The sequence below is a fragment of the Papaver somniferum genome, unplaced genomic scaffold (genome assembly GCF_003573695.1).
Source record: "Papaver somniferum cultivar HN1 unplaced genomic scaffold, ASM357369v1 unplaced-scaffold_117, whole genome shotgun sequence".
Taxonomy (NCBI): Eukaryota; Viridiplantae; Streptophyta; class Magnoliopsida; order Ranunculales; family Papaveraceae; genus Papaver; species Papaver somniferum.
The window spans coordinates 1,861,770-1,884,422 of NW_020620714.1; the positions used below are offsets into that span (position 1 = coordinate 1,861,770).

At 37.2% G+C, this 22,653-nt stretch overlaps 4 protein-coding genes across 6 annotated transcripts; 2 read left to right on the top strand and 2 right to left on the bottom strand.

The window, feature by feature from the left end:
* The first annotated feature begins 7,191 nt into the window (after positions 1–7,191).
* On the top strand, positions 7,192–12,774 carry LOC113329958 (pre-mRNA-splicing factor CWC22 homolog). The gene is made up of 6 exons (XM_026576811.1): positions 7,192–8,734; positions 10,485–10,588; positions 10,713–10,815; positions 10,904–11,205; positions 11,370–11,675; positions 11,802–12,774. Exons 1-6 carry the CDS (start codon positions 7,462–7,464, stop codon positions 12,180–12,182), a joined length of 2,469 nt encoding a protein of 822 aa, XP_026432596.1. The 5' UTR covers positions 7,192–7,461; the 3' UTR covers positions 12,183–12,774.
* Positions 12,775–12,901: 127 nt separating this feature from the next.
* Positions 12,902–16,915, top strand: LOC113329962 ((S)-ureidoglycine aminohydrolase-like). Of its 2 annotated transcripts, XR_003350034.1 has the most exons (14): positions 12,902–13,266; positions 13,356–13,487; positions 13,752–13,839; positions 13,926–14,002; positions 14,078–14,117; positions 14,216–14,282; positions 14,493–14,578; positions 14,694–14,775; positions 14,991–15,047; positions 15,166–15,204; positions 15,398–15,468; positions 15,586–15,639; positions 15,720–16,221; positions 16,307–16,915. XR_003350034.1 is itself a non-coding variant. In XM_026576815.1 (13 exons), the coding sequence occupies exons 1-13, from the start codon at positions 13,212–13,214 to the stop codon at positions 15,787–15,789; spliced, it is 918 nt and encodes a 305-aa protein (XP_026432600.1). In that variant the 5' UTR covers positions 12,902–13,211; the 3' UTR covers positions 15,790–16,915. The 2 variants fall into 2 exon arrangements, 1 of the variants encoding a protein (XP_026432600.1); XM_026576815.1 differs by having other exon boundaries at positions 15,720–16,915.
* Positions 16,819–18,714, bottom strand: LOC113329961 (polygalacturonase-like). Of its 2 annotated transcripts, none has more exons than XM_026576814.1 (4): positions 17,961–18,714; positions 17,615–17,811; positions 17,308–17,536; positions 16,819–17,227 (listed from the first exon to the last, which is right to left on the bottom strand). In XM_026576814.1, the coding sequence occupies exons 1-4, from the start codon at positions 18,420–18,422 to the stop codon at positions 16,979–16,981; spliced, it is 1,137 nt and encodes a 378-aa protein (XP_026432599.1). In that variant the 5' UTR covers positions 18,423–18,714; the 3' UTR covers positions 16,819–16,978. The 2 variants fall into 2 exon arrangements, with proteins under 2 accessions (XP_026432599.1, XP_026432598.1); XM_026576813.1 differs by having other exon boundaries at positions 17,615–17,904.
* A 142-nt stretch (positions 18,715–18,856) lies between these two features.
* Positions 18,857–21,340, bottom strand: LOC113329959 (phospho-2-dehydro-3-deoxyheptonate aldolase 2, chloroplastic-like). The gene is made up of 4 exons (XM_026576812.1): positions 20,772–21,340; positions 19,881–20,441; positions 19,475–19,720; positions 18,857–19,381 (listed from the first exon to the last, which is right to left on the bottom strand). The coding sequence occupies exons 1-4, from the start codon at positions 21,225–21,227 to the stop codon at positions 19,109–19,111; spliced, it is 1,536 nt and encodes a 511-aa protein (XP_026432597.1). The 5' UTR covers positions 21,228–21,340; the 3' UTR covers positions 18,857–19,108.
* Positions 21,341–22,653: the final 1,313 nt, after the last annotated feature.

A 22,653-nucleotide genomic window follows, 5' to 3' on the forward strand; every position in this document is an offset into this window, starting at 1 on the left:
AGGTTCAGAAAGTAAAACTGACATAAATAGTACTCCCATCATCAACTTTTTCTGGAACGGGGTACTTATAGCATTGCATTCCCTTACCCAACCAAATGTAGGATCTGATTTATAAAGTGATGCTGAACTCTCCACGTAACTCACCGGTTGATTCCATGCCATATGATCAAAACTGCAGATTTCAAAAACTTTGGTTGAGTCATTCCTAGTGTCATATAGAATTTTTCTCTCGCCAACATCTATTAAAGCCATGCCGTTTGTAGAAGACCATGCCAGCTTGAAGAAATCAGGATCTAGACAGAAAGAATGTTTAAAGCTGAATTGTTTAGTCCAAGATTCTCTCACTCCGTAATCTTGCATTACCCAAACATCCGTAAGGAAGTAACACCCACCATAGAGAATCAAACAGAGATGGTCTTCACATGGAATATTTATCCGGCGAAGATTAATAATTTCTTCAGGATACAAGAAATCCAAAAATCTCTCGCTGCTGATATCAAAACAGACTATAATTCTGAAACTTGTTGGATTGATAAAGCTTAACCAACGAAGAGTAGAGCCAAACACAATACTCACTTGGAGGAAAAACACGGTGTTGGTTCATGCATTTTATAGTTTTATGCACGCTGGATCCTAATGTATAAACCTCAACTTGGGTAGTGTAACTCCCGTTTGTCCAAAGATTTGCATTTACAATTTTCAGCAATTTGTATTCGTCAAGAGTAGTGTAACTCCCATTTGTCCAAAGCTTTGCATTTACAGTTTTCAGCTATTTGTAATCGTCAAGGTGGCTTCCGTAATCAAATCCGCATTTAGTTGTGATAATAGTGATGCATGTGGCCGCGCAAGTAGTGGTAGAGAAAGACGTAACAATAATGTATCGAGAGGAGATGTTGTTGAAAGATGGAGATTTCAGGTAATATAACTTCATCATATATCATAATCGAAGCTACTGATATGATATTTTAATTCAAATACTATAGTGTTTACCTGTGAAATCACTCCTTTGTTTCAAAGGTGTCTCAAAACCATGAAATCCTTAATTTCTAGTCCATGCTTCATTCAAAAACATTGCACTCATAGCAAACTTTCAAGATCTTGTTTGTTTTTGTTATATAAAGGACTTATAAACGAAGAACATGGCCAAGAGTATGAACTTATCTTGCACAACAAAGAAATGGCCACTAATCGCAGGGTTCACTATGAAGTCATGAGTGTTAATTGTTATTATAATTTAATTATTAAAGACTCTCGTAATGGCCTTCTTTTGTGCATGAATATGTCTGAAAACTCGGCAAGAAGCAAAACCGTAGTTGTTTATAATCCATCTACTGCACAACACTGGAAGATTGTGTTGGGGCAATTGGTATCTAACCTAATGTTTTGATACCAATTGTTGGGGTTCAGAGCCATCTACGTGCTAATTTTGCGGAAATATATTAGCTAACAAGAAACACTTGATCTCTCGGAATGCTCCATGAACCTTACTATCATCTAGGATAAGAAGAAGAGAAAGAGAACCACATAGATGCAAGCCATAAACAAAGCAACAAGAAGTAAAGTACTCACGGATTTAACGTGGTTCAACAATATACACAACGTGTGTAATATTGTCTAGATCCACCAAACGGCTACGACCTCTTTATTCATTATAGAATCACCACTGAGAATTACACAACTGATTGACTAAATCAATCCATCGACTCACCACAACGTGACCGAACACAAGAACTCTCATAAGCACCCTATAAGATCCCAAGTAGCGTCTTCACCCATACGAGATAACGTCTACCACATTATCTACCACAACGAGACGATCTTCTCTGCACACCCTGGTATAGATTATCATGGACGCCTTCATCTCAACACCAATAATCTAATCCAGCACCACCAAGATGATCTTCTCCTTAACAAGATGTCTTACCAACATCTCCATATGATTACTCCATAACGACATATCTTCCAACATCGATAAGTATCCCATAAACACCATAATGATGTGCTCCTTCCACCATTAGTTATCTCACATAACCACCTCAATAGGTGGGATGAATCCCTCACATCTCTACGAGATTTACATTGAGGATTGCATGACTAAAACATTTAGCCTAAAGATCCTTATATGGTAACATCTCTACGAGTTAATATGGTAATAAACTCAAACTAAGAATTTAACCTAAACTAGGAAACCCACGTTTCCTTACAATTCTCCACCTCGGATCATGCATTCATGCATGAGACGATCAACTGTTATCCCTCCATCTTCTGAACATCGATTGCACCATCACCGGTTGCCTACATATCCTCGATAGGAATCAAACCGAAATGTAGTTCACCCAAACTTGTTCCATGGAACCTCCACCAGAAGAGAGCAAACCAAACTTGAACGCCACCAAATCAGACTTAACAATCCAACCTACCGGTGATTGTACAAATCTCCACCACGGTGAAAAATCCTGACCATCAAACCAACAATCATCATATGATCATCTTTTATGCAACATCTTGAGAAAATACACCTTACTCCTTTATGTTCACAACTCCACATTGATTGACATCATTATAGTGTATTGCATGCCAACTCAATCAGACCATACACGATCGTTGTCCATATGCTACCAATCGAACTTAGTTACAGTCATTATGCGCCTTCGAGCCTTCGCCACCTTCAAACTGAACCATGATTTTGGGAATATTGAAATCTTTCTAGGCATATTGAATGAAAACAAAAAAGGTTGTGAAATAGAAAAATCATATAACCTCTTAACCCAAATTTTTTTAATGGCAAATCTTCCCTTTACGTATTAGTGTTAGTAATATTGATTAGTCATTAAATAATTTGTTTAGTGATTAAGATAATTTTCAGAATTATAAAGGTTGTTTAGATGAAAAATTTTGGGGAAAAAATCAAAGTTTTTATTGAGAAGGAGAGAAAGAGAAGGAGAAAGTGAGAAAATTTAATTCTTGATTCAATGGAGGATGAGGAGGGTCATAATTCATCTAAAAAACCTAGGAAAATACACATCAAATACACAAATGATTCCCAAATGGCTAATTTCTTAGATTATGAGAATGATTTTCCACCAACTCAAACTCAAGCTCAAACTCAAGATGATGATTTTTATGAGCCAAATCCTGATGATGAAGACATTGATGAGGAACCCAATGCTTGGCATGGTGCGACCAAGGGTTTGGCATGCCATTGGCGCATGGTGCAGCTAGCATGGTTGGGGCCAAGGCAAGGTGCGGTTGGCTTGGCATGGTAGGGCCAAGGGTTTGGCATGCCATTGGCGCATGGTGCGGCTAGTATGGTTGGCATGCCTTGGCGCGGTAGACGTGGCTGGCATGGTTTGCCATTGGCACAATGGTGCGGCTGGCATGGTTGGCATGCCTTGGTAATTCTTACGTACGCATGCTGATCGATTCAATAAATGTGATAATGGTCAAAGTGACGTCATGTCAGTTGTACGGTTTTACGGTTTTAACCCTTAGCTAAAAACCACCATCAACAATAGGAAACTAAGATTACCAATATAAATTGGTAACTCAACAGTGAAACTCGTACCTGTCAGTACTTGTTCGTGGAACATTTCATCCTTACAGAATTTTGGTAAAGAACCTTGAAGACGCTTATTATGTTGTGGGTAAAGATTTTGGAATGTTCTTTTATGAAGGAGTTTTTGTGGGAATTCTCCGTACAACTTGCAATCACTAAGATCTAGGAAGATCAAGTTGGGAAAGTCCCCGAGAAAATCAGGTATTTTGGTTGACAGATTATTTTGACTTAATTAGTTGAAGCTTGAAAAGTGATTGGAGTTGTAAGAGATATGACCCTGAAAGAGAGCATGAAGACAAACTTACATGGGGTTATTCAATTGGTATTAGTAGAGACACTGAGAGACTTTTTATGCAGGAGATTTTTGGTGACTCTTCGTGAGTTTAGAGATTTTAAGAGACTCTTCGCGAGTAACTAGAGGTGCAAATTTCAGGTCTCTATTTCAAACAACAAATAAAAACCCGGGCCGTTACGGCACGGGTCATACCCTAATATCTTAATATGAACTGTAGTTGTTTTTCTTCTATCATTTTCTCGTGCTTTTCTAGAAGCTAGCAATAACTTTTTCACTGCGTCTAATGTTCAATACTACTGGACTCAATAGTCGTCATAGTTACATAGAAATGTGCATGACAACATGCTATTAATTTAATTCCAATATAAAAACACATACTTTAAAGGAAAAAAAATATTTCAGATGATCGATGCACACATTACATGCAAAGGCATTCAATGGAAACAGAACAAAGGAGAATTATTATTTTCCATCAAAATGCCTTCGTACATACACACATGATGATTGTTTTATTTTTCCTCTTCTATTGCTATCGAGATAAGTTTCTCAAAAAAAAACCTCTTTTTAACTATTTCTAACCTACATTTTTCTTTTATTATTCGGAGTAATGCATATCTTTGGTTTAAGTTATCCTATTGATACATGGATGGTTAATTTTGACGTATATTTGATTTTTTTTTCTTTAATTTTTAAATAAAAATAAAGAATAAAATCTATTCAAAGATAGTTAAGAGTTTTTGTTCCACTAAAAGAAATTATAATCACCAAAAATTGTTGTCACCATGAACTCGATTAAGTTCATAGTAACTAATCATATGTGCATGGTTTCGAAAACTACGATCAATCAAGTTGGTATTGTTGTCCATTTGATGAAGATCATGTGATCTTTATATGTTTTATGAGCTAAATCAAGCAATTAAAGAGGTATTATTACCAAGGATTCTCGAATTGGGAAAGATATATAAAAGCGAAAGAACCTACAGTGAATTAAGATATTGAAAAATAATTTGAAGAATCATCTAAGGATTTTAGGGAAATTACTCTCTTCCAACATCAATAAATTGCAAAAAAAACAGGTAATTTTTATCAACCATTTAATTGATTTTTCTAGGTTTTTGATTAACATATTTGTATGAGAATTTTCATTACTAAAGAATAAGTCACTGTTTGTAGTATAATCTGCTGATTTTGGGTTATGGTTTTCATAAATGATGAATAACCGACCATATCTAAACAAAACTTCAACAAATTTTTCTTGATTTTATTCATCTACGAAGAACATTGATGGGATGTCGTAGGAATAACAAATTAATCAATATATTTTCCACTAATTAACTGGTAGTATAGCGGTAGTAAAGATCGTTCCCACAGAGAGCTATGTAATTGATTGGTTATTCGGATTAGCAAATCTCTTGGATATGCTATATAATAATGATGTGGCTTCACTCAATTTATCGACAACATGATTAGATCTTGTGAAGATAAGATCATGCTTCTTATCAGCAACTTACATGATAGTTCCCATGGACCCTGCATTCCACGCTTGTTTTAGGCGACGGAGACAGGGTGACCACATACGTATTGCTATCAAAGTGTAGAATACCAAATAAAATATTTTGGATTTGTTATCAATATTAGTAACGTGGTAATAGTCAAGCCTAATTTTTATGTATTGGCTCACTTTTTGTGTTTATGAGACAGGAAAAATATTTCATAAAACCAAACAATTTGATCTGTTTTCACAGTCTTTGGGGCTTCTATCTCAACCAATGATTTTTCATCGCGACAATATCAAACAAATACTAGGGGTCCCACCAAATAACTTATAGAAACATATAAACCACAAAAGATAAAAACAAAGTGGTTCAGTATTGATAGATTACAACTGACGAGTAATTCATGCACAAGTTGTTGTACTGATGTTTCAACTGACTTTTGCATATGAATAGATTATATCAAATTTTTTTCTCGGATATGATAAGAAAATAATTTAGTAGCCAAAAGGATCGAAATTATCCACCCGGAAGACGGATTACGTGTCATGCTAGGTAGCTCAAAAACCTCAAAAAGATGAAGATATCTCTTATAGTCACCGGTCAAATGGTTCAAAATACAAAATCTAGAATATGATTTACAAATCAAATCATTACAAGAGCCACTTCTTGAATACCATGTTGATAGCACCAGTGATGTTAAAGAGTAATTGTGCATCGCGATAACTCCATTAAACGTAACCATACTTTTAGACAACGACGGTGTTATTGCTGCTGACGAAGCTTATAATATTGAAATATAATTTATTAAACGGTAAACAAGATTCTTCCACGACATAAATGATATAAACATCATATGATTTTATTTTATTTTTGAAGTTATTTGTGTTAATCCTTAATAAATTTATTGTATTATAACTACGATTTCAATAATGACGTAATAAGACATGATCGCTAAATGACGTGCAAAAACATTTCAGTTTATAACTAATATAGCTGGAGATCTAACAACATCTCCAATGGTGTATGAATTTCTGAAAATTATTGTTGACACGTCTGAAGAATAACTGAAATGTATTATATTTTGATATTGTCTTGTAAAAGAAAATATTAAAATCATGAGGGTCACTAATGCTTAGAGAAATTACAATAATCAAGGTTCTAAAATGCACGCATATGTAGTGTGTCCATGCGGGTCACTAATACCCGAATGATGTTATTTAAACTCGTTATAACCGTTTTTACGCATGATGTAACAATTTTTTAGACCGTTTTCTTCCAATTTCCACATCTGTTATAACCTTTTTTTAGGAAAAGAATATAAAAATATTTTTACACACAAATTTCTCTAAAACTAAAATCTTAAAAATAAAATTACAAAATACATAAAACATTGTTACAACATTTTTAAACTTGTTATAACAGTTTTCTCGCACAATGTAACCGTTAGATAGGAAACTAAAATGAGGTAAGTAAAACACGTTTTTTCTCTTGATAACACGATTTTAAGGCGTACTCACACCCGTTAAAATGTGTTATAGCGGTCAAAGCCAACCAGTTTCGACATTTTAATTTCAAATGTTAAACTAGACATTAAACCAGACATAGAAATAGAAATTTTGGGGAAAAAAATAGGAAGAGAATTTTAAAAATTTTAGACACAGATATAGAAATCTTGGGTTGAAAATTTGGAAAACAATTATTAAAATTTTCACCACCACCGTAACAGAAAAAACAAAAGTTACTGCGGATTATCTCTAACTTTGTTTACCAAGTGGGTCCCACAGAAAGGATAAATAAAGAAAGAACGCAATTACAATTTAATCCAGATTTGAGACTCCAAATATCTTTTCCTCCTCGAGATTTTATCTTTCTCTTCTCTTCTTCTTCTAGGACTGCCTGAGAGTGGCGGACGAAAAATCTCCAAATCCCGATTCCATCAGAACTCCGATTCTGAAACGCAAATCCAATCCATCGATTCAATCACCAGGTCAGTCATTACAGTAATCTGATTATCATCATCTTCTTTATAGTTTCAGTTTTCAAAATCTGATTAAGAAAATTAGGTCTAAAAATTCAAAATCTGAAAAAAAAATCAGAAAAATTAGGGCTTGGTAATGGGGAGTTCTAAGTATGATAGAGAAGAAGAAGGTGAACTTACGGTTTCTAAAGTCAGAGATAGGAAGAGTAGGGACGATGATGATGATAGGAAGAGGAGATCTCACAGAAAGCATGATAGCAGTGATGGCGAGGAAGATCAAATTAGGGTTTCTAATGTAAGGGATGATGATAATAAGAGGACTAGTAGGGATGACCATGATGATAGGAGGAGGAAATCTCACAGAAAACATGATAGCAGTGATGGTGAAGAAGGTGAAGTTAGGGTTTCTAATGTGAGAGATGATAAGAAGAGGAGTAGTAGGGATGATGATGATGATAGGAGGAGGAAATCTCACAGAAAACATGATTTTAGCGACGGAGAGGAAGGTAGGGTTTCTGAAGTAAGGGATGATGATAGAGATAGGAGAACATCTCACAGAAAACATGATTCTAGCAAAGACGAGGAAGGTAGGGTTTCTAAAGTAAGGGATGACGATAGAGATAGGAGAAGATCTCACAGAAAACATGACAGTGAGGATGATGATTATGAGGATAGACATCGAAAAAGTAGTCGGCGAAGGGATAAGGATGATGATGATGAGGATAGAAGTAGCAGGAGGAGACATTTTCTAGATAGAGATGATGTGGGAGAAGATGTTAAGAAATCGGAAGAAGAAGCGGCTGAAGCAAGGAAAACTGTGGATTATTCTGATCTAGGAGGAAAATCGGGCAAGAGTGGAGGAATATACGTTCCACCATTTAGGTTAGCTAGAATGATGAGAGATATAGAAGATAAGAGTAGCCCTGAATACCAGAGATTGACATGGGATGCATTGCGTAAATCAATCAATGGACTTGTGAATAAAGTGAATGCGATGAATATTAAGAACATTATACCTGAATTGTTTGCTGAGAATCTTATAAGAGGAAGAGGTTTGTTCTGTAGGTCATGTATGAAGTCTCAGATGGCTTCACCGGGGTTTACTGATGTTTTCGCGGCATTGGCTGCTGTTGTTAATACGAAGTTTCCGGAAGTGGGTGAATTGCTTTTGAGGAGGATTGTGTTACAGCTGAAAAGAGCTTATAAGAGGAATGATAAGCCACAGTTACTTGCTGCCACCAAGTTTATAGCACATCTTGTTAACCAGCAAGTTGCTCATGAGATTATTGCTTTGGAGCTTCTGACGGTATTACTAGAGAATCCCACGGATGACAGTGTTGAGGTTGCGGTCGGTTTTGTTACCGAGTGTGGTTCACTTCTTCAGGATCTTACACCCAAGGGTCTCCATGGTGAGTTCCGTTATTCCTTATATAAGTTTTGGGTTATCAATAGACATGTATGTATGCTCTTAAGCTTTTCTAACCTTCAAGTTTGTTAGGAAGCATGGTACACAAATACTGGGTCTGGTACACAAATTACTGGTTCTGTCTAGGGAAACCATTGTTTTTCTTTTCCTTTCAAATAGATTTATTTGGTTTCTCTTGATATCTTAGCTAAAGGTGTAACAGACTAACATATGTGGTTTTAGGGGCTATCGAAAATTCTAAACTGGTGAGCATGAAAACTAATAGATTTCCTGATACCAATTACTGATTAATATTGCAACATATGATTGAATAACTATCGTGATAAGCATATGAGATAGTTAACTTTTCAGATGCAGTAGTCGGTTGGTTAATAGTCTTCTACCTGAAATTTGTTTCGAGTGTCGACAATTAAGATCTGTTTGTTAAATGACCAAGCGTGTATAGTATTTGGGCAATGCTTTGTTAAATGGATTCTGTCTATAGCTAACAGGCTTGGCATCCTTGTGAGCACATGAGAAACTCAACTTGTCAGTTTTCTCAGGTTTAAGAATGCATACCTAGCTTTATCACACTCCATTCACCACAACCTTTTTTCATTTTTTCGTTTTGTTCTTTTTTCATTGGTACACTGTAAGAGACTAGAAGGTTATAGCTTGTCATATTAAACTAGGTCTTATGACCTTCCGAAATTGGTTCTCAAACCCAAAAGCATGCGGAAAAGGGGTTCCAAAGAAGAAGGAAAAAAAAAATCTGATGTGGCACTTGCTGTGAATGCATGACATAGTAGTGGTCTAACTAACTAGCGCAAAAATGCATGCCATACTAGTGGTCTAACTAGCTAAAAACCCAACTTCTCAAGAAACAACTTCTTTTTTCTTTTATATCTTTCTCATCTAAGTCTCTCTCTCTCTCTCTCTCACCACTCTCTTTCAATCGAACTATATATACATTGTAGTAGCAAGCTGTGTATTCACCCAACAAAATTATAAAGCTATGTTGAGTGGAAGAATGCTATGAAGGTGAAAATTCTGAAGATTCCTACAACACCACCGGGTGAAGAATCCACAATTTTGTGGTTTATTTACCCATTGGTGATGTTAGAATTTTCTGGGGTCATTGCATTGTAGATCGCTAGGGTACCTATTTATTTTCCTCTACATTTTTTCTAATCTGACTTTCTTGCCTTGCCTCATTTCTTCGTACTCTAGCATGCATTGTTGGTTGATTGGCATGAGTTTCCAGGTGAATTGATTCTTGAAATACAGATTTGTGGTAACTAATCATTATCTCAAGAATGTGAGTTTATTTTGATTTTTTTAAGAAACAACTACTGATTCTTATTTAGTTTCTTCTGCCTCCAAACATGGTATTTTTTTTTTTAGCTCAAAGTGACTGAATCGTTTATTAAGAGTTGGTGGCAAGATAATGAGTAAGATTGGTATATATCTGGGTTAGTGATTTTCTGTTTAGTTAATGGGATTGACATGTGGTCTGGTCAGTTGCAGGGAGTGTAATTGGTTTGCGAAACTTGATACGTTTTGTTGTGGTTGTGTTGAACGTTGTTCTTGTAATCCTGCTTACGGTTATAACATTGCAGATTAGGTTTAACATTGATTATCAAATGAGAGTATTGTACTGGGCACTGATTCACTATCTTTATATATTATCTAGTTCCGTTTTTTCTTTTGTGTTCTCAATGTTAACTCTTATTTGTGGCACTTTTTGTTCTAAGGTATCTTTGAGCGGTTTCGTGGAATACTTCACGAAGGAGAGATAGACAAAAGGGTCCAGTTTCTAATTGAAGGCCTCTTTGCCATCAGAAAAGCCAAATTTCAGGTAATGCCCATACTTCCCCTCCTGTGATGCTTTGCAGTTTCATTTCAGTTTGGTATCAGAATTTTTTTAAATAGCTGAGACCATGTAAAAGAAAAACACACTAAATAGTTGTGAATATATGCAGGGACACCCTGCAGTCAGGCCTGAGTTAGATCTTGTGGAACAAGAAGACCAGCTTACTCATGAATTATCCCTCGAGGATACGATGGACCCAGACACTTCTCTAGGTAATGCATTTTGTAAAAAAGCTTCCCTGAGATAGTCTTCTCTGATACACCGTTATGGTTGTATAACATATTTTTTGTAATTATTCAGATATTTTCAAGGTGGATCCGCAATTTCTGGAGAATGAGAAGCGCTATGAAGATCTGAAGCGCAACATACTTGGTGATGATCAGTCATCTGAAGAAGAAGGCTCTGATGCACCCTCGGATGGTGAGGATGATGATGACTCTGACGAGGAAGATGAGGACGAGGAGCAAATGAAGATACAGGATGAAACCGAGACGAATCTTGTGAATCTAAGGAGGACAATCTACCTCACTATTATGTCGAGTGTGGACTTTGAGGAAGCTGGACACAAACTACTAAAAATTAAGCTTGAGCCGGGTCAAGAGGTAAGTGATGGATGTGGTTTCTGTTTAATATGATTTACGCCTCTCCCCGATCTGCTTTCCACAAACTGTTATTTGTTTCTCCAGTTCTACACATGTTAATTGAAATATTTGATGATTTCCTTGGAACCTAATGCTTGACCTTTTTTTCACATTGGGTATTGCAGATGGAACTGTGCATAATGCTGTTGGAGTGTTGTAGTCAGGAGAGAACCTATCTTCGTTATTATGGTCTCTTAGGGCAGCGTTTTTGCATGATCAACAGAATCCATCAGGAAAACTTTGAGAAGTGTTTTGTCCAGCAGTACTCTATGATTCATAGGCTCGAAACCAATAAGCTCCGTAACGTCGCCAAATTCTTTGCACATTTACTTGGTACAGATGCTCTACCATGGCATGTGTTAGCTTATATTCGCTTGACAGAGGAGGATACTACTTCATCTTCACGTATCTTCATAAAAATTCTGTTCCAGGTATGTATTTACTTTTTTTTTTTTTTAATGATGCACTGCTTAGGCAGTATGAGAAAGACGTCTCAAAACTTCACCTTCTTTTGTTGTGATATTGAACCTTATAAAATTATGATTTCGTATTGGCAGGAATTATCTGAGCATCTTGGTATCAGGTTGCTGAATGAGCGGCTTACTGATCCCGCTATGCAGGACTCCTTTGAATCGATCTTCCCTAGGGATAACCCTAAAAACACTAGATTTTCCATTAACTTCTTTACATCAATAGGGCTTGGTGGAATCACAGAGAACTTGCGTGAATACTTGAAGAACATGCCAAGGCTCATTATGCAGCAACAGAAAGAAGTTTCAGAATCGGAAGGAGAATCTGGGAGTTCAAGTTCTTCTGGTGGAGATAGTTCGAGTTCTGAATCAGAATCTGAATCGTCAAGTTCAGAGAGTGAAAGGGAGAAGAGAAAACGGCGCCATTCAGAGAGTGACAGGGAGAAGAGAAAACGCCGCAAGAGATGAAGGAGGGATTAAAGAAAACCTATGGCCTTTTAGTCTAAAAGCCTGACTCATCAAGTTGTAAGATGGAAACAGACGAGAAGCAATGGTGTGACATTTTAAAGAGTATTTTTGATTTGCTGGGACCAGGTTTTATCTTGTAGGCTGTTACAGTGAGTTAACACTTCCATGCCTTTTGCTACCCTTCTTAGTCTTGTTCTAGAATTGTTAGTTGTTACTGTAGAATCCCTTGTGGTTAATAATCTGCTGCTTACTCTTGGGGGGGCTGTCTGAAGAAAACCCATGTTTAGTTTTAAAGAGTAACATGGATCCGCATCGCAGAGCAGAAAGCTTATAATCGCTCTGCTGTTTGAGTTTCTGAGATGTTTACTTGGTGGTGTGACAGATTCCATGTATAGAGCTTCGATAAAGGTTGTAAGAGAAGCAGAGCTTGATTATCTTATGGAAATGCTCATATAATTTTCACCAGTGTTTATCCTACTCATCTGGTTAGCAGATTGTTCAGTAATTTTCAGTTGTACTTGTAGCTTTCTATTTTACTTTTACCTACTGTTGAAACACAATTTTGTTGAAGAGCAGTTTTAAATTTTAGATCTCCGATTCTGCAATGTTTGGATTTGTAGTTCATCAAGTCAGGATTCTGGAGGGAAGATGGGAAGGAGAAACCATCCCACCTCCATTTTTGCACCAATGAAACCTGTAGGCGTTGGCATCTGGTTCTCCTTTGACCAGACTAGAGAAAGCAACTATGCTTCCAGGAGAGGCACTGGGTGGACTGTACTCTATGATTCATTTATATTCCTTACTTTACAGTCCCCAACCTAAAGATGCAGATGCATTTCCGGGTTATGGGCCTTTTTTGTCACTGTCTGTTCCACTCTATCTACTTCAGCAATGGCCACATCAACTTCCACCACTGACTACACTCACCAATAACCCAGAAGAAGAATAAACCAAACAAAAACCTATTCAGCATAGAGAAGAGAATCATTCATTAATTGCAGGAGCTGAAAAAACAAGAAAAACCCCATAATGCTGAAATCATTATTACTATTGCCTCTCTTCTTCTTCTTCTTCACTAGACTTGGTAATCTCTCCCTCTTTCTCTCTTTGTAAAAACTTGAATTTTTGAAGTACCCATTCCTCAATTTCTGTAAAACTAATTGGTTTTTTCAGATTTTTTAAAATATGCTGTGGGTAGTGAAGAAAGATTTTGTTCAGCTCCTCCTTCTGAGGAAGAAGACTCAAGTTCCAAATCACAGTATTGGAAAGTCACTAATCCAACCCTTTCTCCTCTCCATCTTCAAGGTTTAATCTCTACCTACCCTCTATTACTTCTTCTTTTGAACTGATTCTTTTTTTGTTGTTGCCCCAAGATGGAAAACTTCGAATTTGATTTCCTCAGATGATTTTTTGAATTGATTCTCTGAAAAAACTTGTCTTTTTTGTTGCCCCAGGATGAAAATTTTCAAATTTGATTTACTCAGATGATTTAACTTTGCCCCCACAAATTCAATTCAACAGTGGCGTGTGATATCTAATTGGGGAATTTTGATTTTCTGTGGTGGACAGATTTACCAGGTTTTACTCGCAGTGTGTATAAAAGAGATCATGCTCTTATAACACCTGAAAGTCATGTATTTAGCCCCCTCCCTGAATGGTAAATTCACTAACACTAGCGATTTGAATAAAAAATTGGCTGTTAATTGGTGTAAAATGCTACCTTTTGGGTTTATAATTTGGCAGGAAAAACACATTGGGAGCATATTTAGTTACGCCAGCAATGGGATCTCATTTTGTAATGTACCTTGCCAAGATGGAAGGTATGATGATTTTTGTTAGAATTTTATGGGTTTTTTGTTTCGCACTAGTTTGATGTTTCGATTTTGTCATTGCAGTGGGTTCGATGTCAGCACTACCTCCAAAAGATGTTGAAAGGTATGTATTTTTTTCTGAATTTTGGAAGTCTTGCTTGAGAAAACAAGTTTCGATGGTAATCTTATTTTCCCGTGTCCCTCTTTTGGTTATGCTTTTAGGTTCATTTTCGTTGTTGAAGGAATTGTTACATTGACAAATGTGTCTGGAAGCACTCACAAATTACTGGTAATTTCTTTGTCTAGTTGTAAGTTTCTATGGATATACCTTTAAGGTCCTGCAACAGTATCTGGGTAAGGGAAATTTTAGTGATCGATCCTCCCCAGATAAAGCAATGAGAAGCAGCTGTACTCAGTTCTTCAAAGTAGTTTTTGCGTGTGTTTGTACTTGTCTCTCTTCTTAGTAGTTTTAAGGAACATTCTATTGTCTGGAATTCAGGTTGATTCTTATGCATATCTACCTGCTAATCTTGAGCACTCAGTGACCTGTGATGCACCAGCTACTCTTGTTGTGTTTGAACGAAGGTTGTCTACTTTTCTTAAACTTGTGTATTACTGTGAGTTAAATCTACTGCAAAGAATGCAAGTTTCCAGACAAGACAATGCTCAGTATCTGCAAAATATTTTCTTTCTCATATAGGTACGCCAGTCTACCAAATCACATTCCTGAGCAGATTGTTGGCTCAACTTATAAGCAGCCACTTCTTGAAACTCCAGGTGAGGTAAAGTTTTCATTCCAAATAGTCATAATTCATCATACATTCTTTTTGCCGTGTGGTAATATCCAGCCATATTGATATTTTTGAAACCATTGTTTTACTTGGATTATTCTGGCTTTTTTTGTAAGACTATCTAGATCTTGCAACTGTCTGTCGTTGGTTGGTACTCTAAGATTCTTCATCTGGTCACCATTTTATTCCATTTTGTATGCTTTCAGGTTTTTGAGCTACGGAAGCTTCTGCCTATGTCAGCTGCTTATGACTTTAATGTCCATGTGAGTCATTCAATATTGTTCTGGAATGTTCGGCCGTCACAATCCAGTATCAAGTACTGTTATTTTCTTCTTTCTCTTTGATTGCCAATTCTAACGTCATGTCTTGTAAAAAATGTAGATCATGGATTTTCAACCTGGGGAGTTTCTTAATGTGAAGGTAATTTTTCTTTTTTCACTTGGTTGAAGAAGTTTGCTGAAAGTCACCTTGTCAATCCTTTACCTCTTGCACGCTCATATCACTTGTTTTCTTGAAAGTGTCAGCATATGAACTTACATAATGGTGTCACCAGGTTAACGTAAAAACTCTGAAAGGTAGATCTGTAATATGGTTTACTTATCTGTGATTGCAGGAAGTCCATTATAACCAGCATGGTTTATTGCTTTTAGAGGGTCAAGGAATCTATCGCTTGGGAGACAACTGGTAAGATTTCATCACTTAGGGAGCAATGCATCACTTAGGAAAAATATCAGGGGAAATCGTCAGATTTATTCAACACCGCAGAAAAATCTGTACTAATCTCTCCGTGTCTTGATACAGGTATCCAGTTCAATCCGGTGATGCAATTTGGATGGCACCATTTGTACCACAGTGGTAAGTGTGTTACATATCCGTCCGTTGGTAGGAGTATCCTCGACTTTCACACCTAATTGTACTTCTGTTTTCCCCCTCAGGTATGCTGCACTTGGGAAAACTCGGTCACGATATCTACTATACAAGGATGTGAATAGAAACCCAGTGTAGGCCTACCACTGTGTGCTTGCGAGCAACTTTGGCTATATGATTATTACAAAAGTCAGGCTATTCATGTGTAAATTGGTCGCCAACTGATTTTTCCTGTGCAAAAAGAATGTGCGTCTGTGGAAATGGCAGGTTTAAATTTAGCTGTACGTTCTTTAGGTGCTGTGACTGCAATGATAGAAAATGCACATTACTCTTGTTAAAACCGAATTTCAATTGAAAATTTTCTAGCTCCTTCATATACGGTATAGATGCTCAAAATGTCTGACTGTAATTTTCAAGTGCAGTAAGAAGCTTTATGAGGTTGTAGACTTCATTCCCACCGAAAACTTAACAGGCATAGTCATCTCCATCTGCTGTATCCTTATAGCTGCCTAAAAAGAAGGCAGGTTGGCTGTGCAACAAGTCTGAGGCCAAAAACTCTGGCAATTTAAGGTACAACCAAAAAAGGTACCTGACAACCTAACCATGTGAAATTTTATCAGACAAAATTCATATCCTTATCCTCATAATAATGCAGCTCTTAAAGTGAATTTTCGGTTCAACTCTAAGCTGCCTTTACGGAGAGATTGAGCTGGTCACAGCATCATATGCTGCATGTTCTTGCTGTCGACTCCACTTTTATGCTGCCCATGTTATAATGGAACCCACAAAGCCAAGCTCCTTTTTCTAATCTCTATAATAAGGAGCCAAAATCTGCATTCTTTATCTTCTTCATTTGCTTGCTCTTTCACTATCTCTGCTCGTCTTCTCAAAGTCTTACTCGATTTTTCGTATTGATGGCTTCAATAAGCACCAAAACAACACTGATAATGTTCTGCGGTGCTGCTGCCATGTTTGTGGCTGCTTCTGCTCAAGATGTTTCAGCTCCCGCACCATCACCTGACAAAGGAGCAGCATCGATTGGTTTACCGATCTCTAGCGCTTTCTTATGCTCTTCACTCGTTGCATCTCTTATTGCTCTTTTGAAGCATTAAGTAGTTCAAATGCATGATCATTCCTGATTTCCCTTTGGGTTTGAGATATCAAAAATGTTTTTAGTTTCCGATTTCGTTTATCTTGTATAAATGTCACCTGTTGTATAATGAAACCAAAGATGTTCAATAACTTCAAATGCAGCTTATATTTACAGACAAATGAAATGTTCACAAATCTTTATGAACTTTGACATTGCTAAGTACATTCTACTTCATTATACACAACTTGGTGGAAAGACTGAACCACGAGTTATGCCATGAACGTTTCGACAGAAGGATGTAGCTGGTTGTTGTGGTTTCCCTTCTTTTTCTTGATGTTCTTGTCGATAAACAAGTTTGATGTCTTCAACATGGATATCTTTGCATGGGTGTGATTTACTGCAATCGAATTTCATAGCAACTTCAGTTGCTGATGTTCCTTTAATATTCGAGTAGGTAACTTGACTAATTTGTATCCCTGAGTTCTGCAGAAACAATTATCAGAACCTGTCAAACAATGAAAAACACAAGCTTAATTGTTTTTAAGGTTTAGTGATCTACGTACCGAGGTAGGACAACCTTCGATACCAGGACAATAATTTTGATCGATGACAATTGGAAATAGAACGTTGTTCATCACAGCATTCTTGAATACAACTCCTTTGACAAATCCTTTACTGGGTCTTGCCCAGAATTTGATCCTCATCCCGCTTTGTGTTCCAGTGAAAACTACGCTTCTCACTGTCACATTCTGCACGCCTTCTTCCTCGAGTTGATGTCTCAAACTCCCAATGCTGTAACAATAACACAAGTTAGTTGCAGTCTGGTTTGAGTCCATATGCTTAAGAAAAGCTGTCTATCTAAAGCCTTACCTTATACCATGTCCAGGTCCACAAGCAACACGCTGAATCAATAAGTCTCTAGTGCCAGCACCAATGGAGATACAATCATCGCCAGTCTTTATACCGCAGTCGTAGACACGGACGTTGGATGCTTTTTGTATGTGTATACCATCCGTATTGAGGCTTTCATCTGGAGCTCGGATCTGAACACCTTCTAAAACCACATCCTTGCATCCATAAACAACCACATGGTACAGCTTTGCGTTAAGGGACTTCAGATTTTGAACTCTTATGTTATGTGAATTGTAGATGGAAAGCGACTGCACATAAAAACAATACAAAGAGTTATAAACTTCATGGTTCAGGATGTACTCACCGTTGAGCCTGCTGGGCAATCTTTTTTCGCAAGCTTACACGCATATAAGCTAGAGCCGCGGCCATCAAGAAATCCTCCAATAATAGACATTCCGTTCACATAATTAAAAGTTATCCAGTGCTGAGCAGAGAACTTCATCTTCTTATAATCTGGAGCAATGAGCATCCCATCAATTCGAAAAGTAATATTGGAATTTTTACATGGTCCTAAGAATTCGGTTGGACCGATAAGATACTTCTTAAGAGGGACATATATCATAGATGGTTTGGAAGAACTGCAAGCAGCAATCCATGCTTTTAAAAACGCTGGACTTGCATCAGTGTTTCCGTCAGCCTTTGCGCCAAAACTTGCAACGTTATGAATCATTGCATTTGCATTGGTCAGTAGTGCTAGAAAGAAGATTGTGAAGAAAATTGTCGCTGAAAGAAGAATATAGTTGCTGTTATGAATGATTTCTGCCATGGCTAAGAGAAATGGAGAGAGCTGAGGTGATAAAGAGATAAGATATTTGGCTGATGGAGTACGCCTTTTATAGAAATGAAAGGCCAGTGCATTTTTATGGTTTCGGACTTGAAGCGCAGGCTATGCAAGCAAGAATAACGTATAATTCATTTCTGAGAATATGATTTCAAGAAGAATGTACTTGCAGCCGTTAACTTAGAGAAGTTGAGAGGATTTTTGCAGAAATCGGTGAGAAATTGCTTGATAACAGAAGTTTGATGAGGAAGAATTAGAATACACTGCAAGAAAGAAATGTCAATGTCTCAAGTATATCATACCTTTATCAAGTTATGCGTCGACGCTGAAGTCAGCAAAAGATCTGGTTTAAGTAACTTGGAGCTGATTTGAAGGAATTCATGAGATACTAGTAACATGGTGATACCTTAAAGATGAAGTTTCTGCTGAAACAAGCTTTCTGATATATTATAATAAAGATTTATTCAGGCAAATTGGCCGTCAACAGTGCGAAAAAAGATAACATCACAGATTCTTCTTGTTCCTACAATTACAAACGAGCGATTCAGTGAGAAAAAGATCAAGCATCTGTCAAGAAAACTTGCCCACGTTGTATGGATCGAAGAAAAAAAAGATTATTGGATTAGATGTGAAGATTTCTCTATAAGCAGGCAGAATAATCAGAACGCTCCTTAGTTCTGACTTTGGAGAACGGTTTGGTTTGCTGATCTTCTAAGTCTTTTCTTTCTTAGTCTCTCTGAAATAGCAAAAGCAAGCTCTAGAGATTGTGAAGCATTCAGCCTTGGATCACAGTGAGTGTGGTATCTTGATTCTAAGTCATCGAAAGTCACATTCTTTGACCCTCCGACGCACTCTGTGACATTCTGTCCTGTCATCTCCAAATGAACTCCTCCTGGGTAACTTCCTTCTTGATCATGAACGTCAAAAAATGCCCTCAGTTCCGCCTGAAATTGTTTAAATGGAAGGTGTGTCAGAAGATTTACTTCCTAGGATACCGATTCACCATGGAAAGTACTATTGCAGAGTTTTTTACTTACTCTGATGGCATCAAATGAGCGGGTCTTGAGGCCACATGGAGCTTTGATGGTGTTTCCATGCATGGGGTCACTCACCCATGTGACAATTAACCCAGCTTGGCGTACAGCTCTAATCAAATGTGGGAGCTTCACTCGCATTTTGTCAGCTCCCATTCTGACGATGATGGTCAGCCTTCCAGGTCTATTGTGAGGGTTAAGAATTTCACACAATTTCACGAGCTCTGCTGGATCCATCTTGTCACTTACCTACACAAGCACGAAACAACACAGACTACTATGTAAGGTTGCAAGACTAGCTAACTCAGCTCTGCAAAGACTCTCTTAGGAATACCAAGGTAAAATGAAACAGAGAAACTAAATTAACGTTCATTTTAAACACACTAGCTTTGAATGCAAGAGCACAGACCTTTATGCCAAGGGGATTGGCCACACCACGGAGAAATTCAACATGTGCACCCTCCAACTGACGAGTCCTCTCGCCAACCCAAAGCATGTGAGCAGAACAATCATAAAAGAGACCACCATCCATAGTAGAATCTTCTCTTGTCAGCGATTGCTCATAAGGAAGGTGAAGACATTCATGAGACGTATAAAATTCAGTAGTAGTCATTATGGGATGATCCACAGTAAGTCCAGCTGCCGCCATAAACCCAAGAGCTTCATCCACTCTCTGCGCAAGCTCCTTATACTTATCACCCTGCTCACTGTTCTCAACAAAATCCAAATTCCACTTTGTAACTCTCTGAATAGCTGCATATCCTCCAACAGCAAAAGCTCTAAGAAGATTCAATGTGGACGCAGACTGTGCATAAGCTGTCAAAAGCCTCTGAGGATCTGGTCTGCGAGATTTCTCATCAAATGCATCACTATTGATGTTATCTCCTTGATAACTAGGCAGTGTCACCCCATCTTTTGTCTCAAATGGATCAGACCTTGGTTTCGCAAATTGCCCCGCCATCCTTCCCACCTTAAAAAACAGCAAAATATACACAAATTCTTCATCAACACATCAGCAAATCACACAAATTCAATTCAAAATATAACACCCCAGTTGTTGCCCATGAAAACCCACACATTGCAGGACAACTGCGCCGACTAAATCGCATTAAAAAACACAAATTCTTTATCAATACATCAACACATCACACAAATTCAATCTAAAATATAAAAATGTAACACCCCAATTTTTCCCCATAAAACCCCACACTGCAGGACAACCACAATGACTAAATTGAGACAATATGCATTAAGAAAATGTGAAACTGAAGAACAAAATTGGTATAAAAATCAAACAAACCTTGATAATAGGCATTTGAGCACCAAATGTCAAGACAACACCCATCTGCAACAAAACCCTAAATGTATCCCTAATATTATTAGCACCAAATTCTTTGAAACTCTCAGCACAATCACCACCTTGAAGTAAGAAAGCTTTACCAACAGCAGCATCAGCTAATCTTTCTTCTAATTTCCTTGCTTCACCTGCAAACACTAATGGTGGGAATCTTTCAAGTTGTTTTAATACATCTTTAAGTTCTTGTTTATCATTATAAGCTGGGATTTGTAATGCCTTTTTAGTTTTCCAACTATCTAAACTCCAATTTGATGAAACTTTTAATGGATTTGATGATGATGAGTTTGATTTCTCTAGGGAGTGAATAGCAAAGATTCTGGGTTTGTTCTGAAGCTTTTTGAATGGGGATTTTGGGATTGGGAATGGTGCAGTTAGATTACTTGCACCTGCTAACGCCATGACTGATGATTTTTGGTGAAATCTGGGATTTTTTTTTGGTGAGATTTCTCTATGGTTTGTGGAAATTTTTGATTCTGTGGTATTTTTGTAGATAAGAATGAATCAAATGAGACGAAATTGAAAAACGAGATTCTTTTTGGGTTTTGTTTTTAACCGCCGAATATTCTGGGAGATTCATTTCTTTTTACCATGAGGACTCCGGTGTTTAGAGCGGGGAATCAGGGTAATTCTATGGTAAAAAATCTGGGTTTTGTAATGGGCTCAAAGCCAATAGGATCCACGGCATTCTGTGAATACTTTGAACGTGGAACAGAAGGGTGTTTGTCAACCAGAAGCAGAAATAACCAAAATAAACACTTGGCTCTATAAAAAAATATAATTGTTTCAAGGGTATAACGTAATTATATTGTAAATTAAGTTATTTCTATATTTTCGTCCTTCTTCTGCCGGGACATAGAAAACAATGGTAAAAATGAAATTACACATTTCGGTAGCATATAACGTAAATATATTATCATGATACGACTCCAAATATAACCATACTTTAAATTACCTTTTGCTTGTCATATGTGTCCCAAAGTGGTCTGACCCTCAAATATATCAGATTACCGCACACGATTTGGTGACCATGCTTCATTGCTCAAATGGGATTGGTCTCAAGTATAGACACGACCTGGTTCGTGATATCTTTGCCGATATTTGGTCTCAAGTATAGCCACGACCTGGCAAGTACATTTTCTCCTTTCGGGTTTTTAAACAATTTTTCTTGATGCTACGTCCCCGTAATCGTCCCCTCGCCGCGGGGATTGTACCTTGACAATTATCGTTTTTATTTTCACATATGGTGGTTTATTATTTATGCTTGTTCACGCTCCTGCAATATTTATCATTTCAAAATACTTGTTAATAATGTTTAAAGTCCGTCGAAAAACGAAGCTCGTCGGGCTCAATGTCATGTCCCGATTGAGGTAACTAAGTATGTATCGAGTCTCGCATCGAAATGCCTAACACATGTACAGTGTACTTAGTCTAGATCACTTTGGGTCAAGCATCATCCCGCCCAGGTCCGATTGATCATATTGCTTCTCATCGCTAGGAGTAACTTGGGATGTTTTCCTAAAATTATCCGATTACCAAGGTAAATTGCTCCTCGTCGCTGGAAACTTACCATAGTAGATTTTGAGTCACAGTTGGAGATCACAAGGAGGTAAATTGTAATAAATCCAAGCGAATAAACTTTAGCATGGAAGATTTTGAATCATTGGACAAATTCTAAATAATCATGAGATAGCTTCTCATAAATCCTATAAATAATTACGAGATACTCAAACTTGGATAACAATAACACAATTTTTTTTGCTTCGAAAAACAAAAAGTAACACAATTTGGTACGTTCTAACCTTGATATGATACCAGTTCATAATAT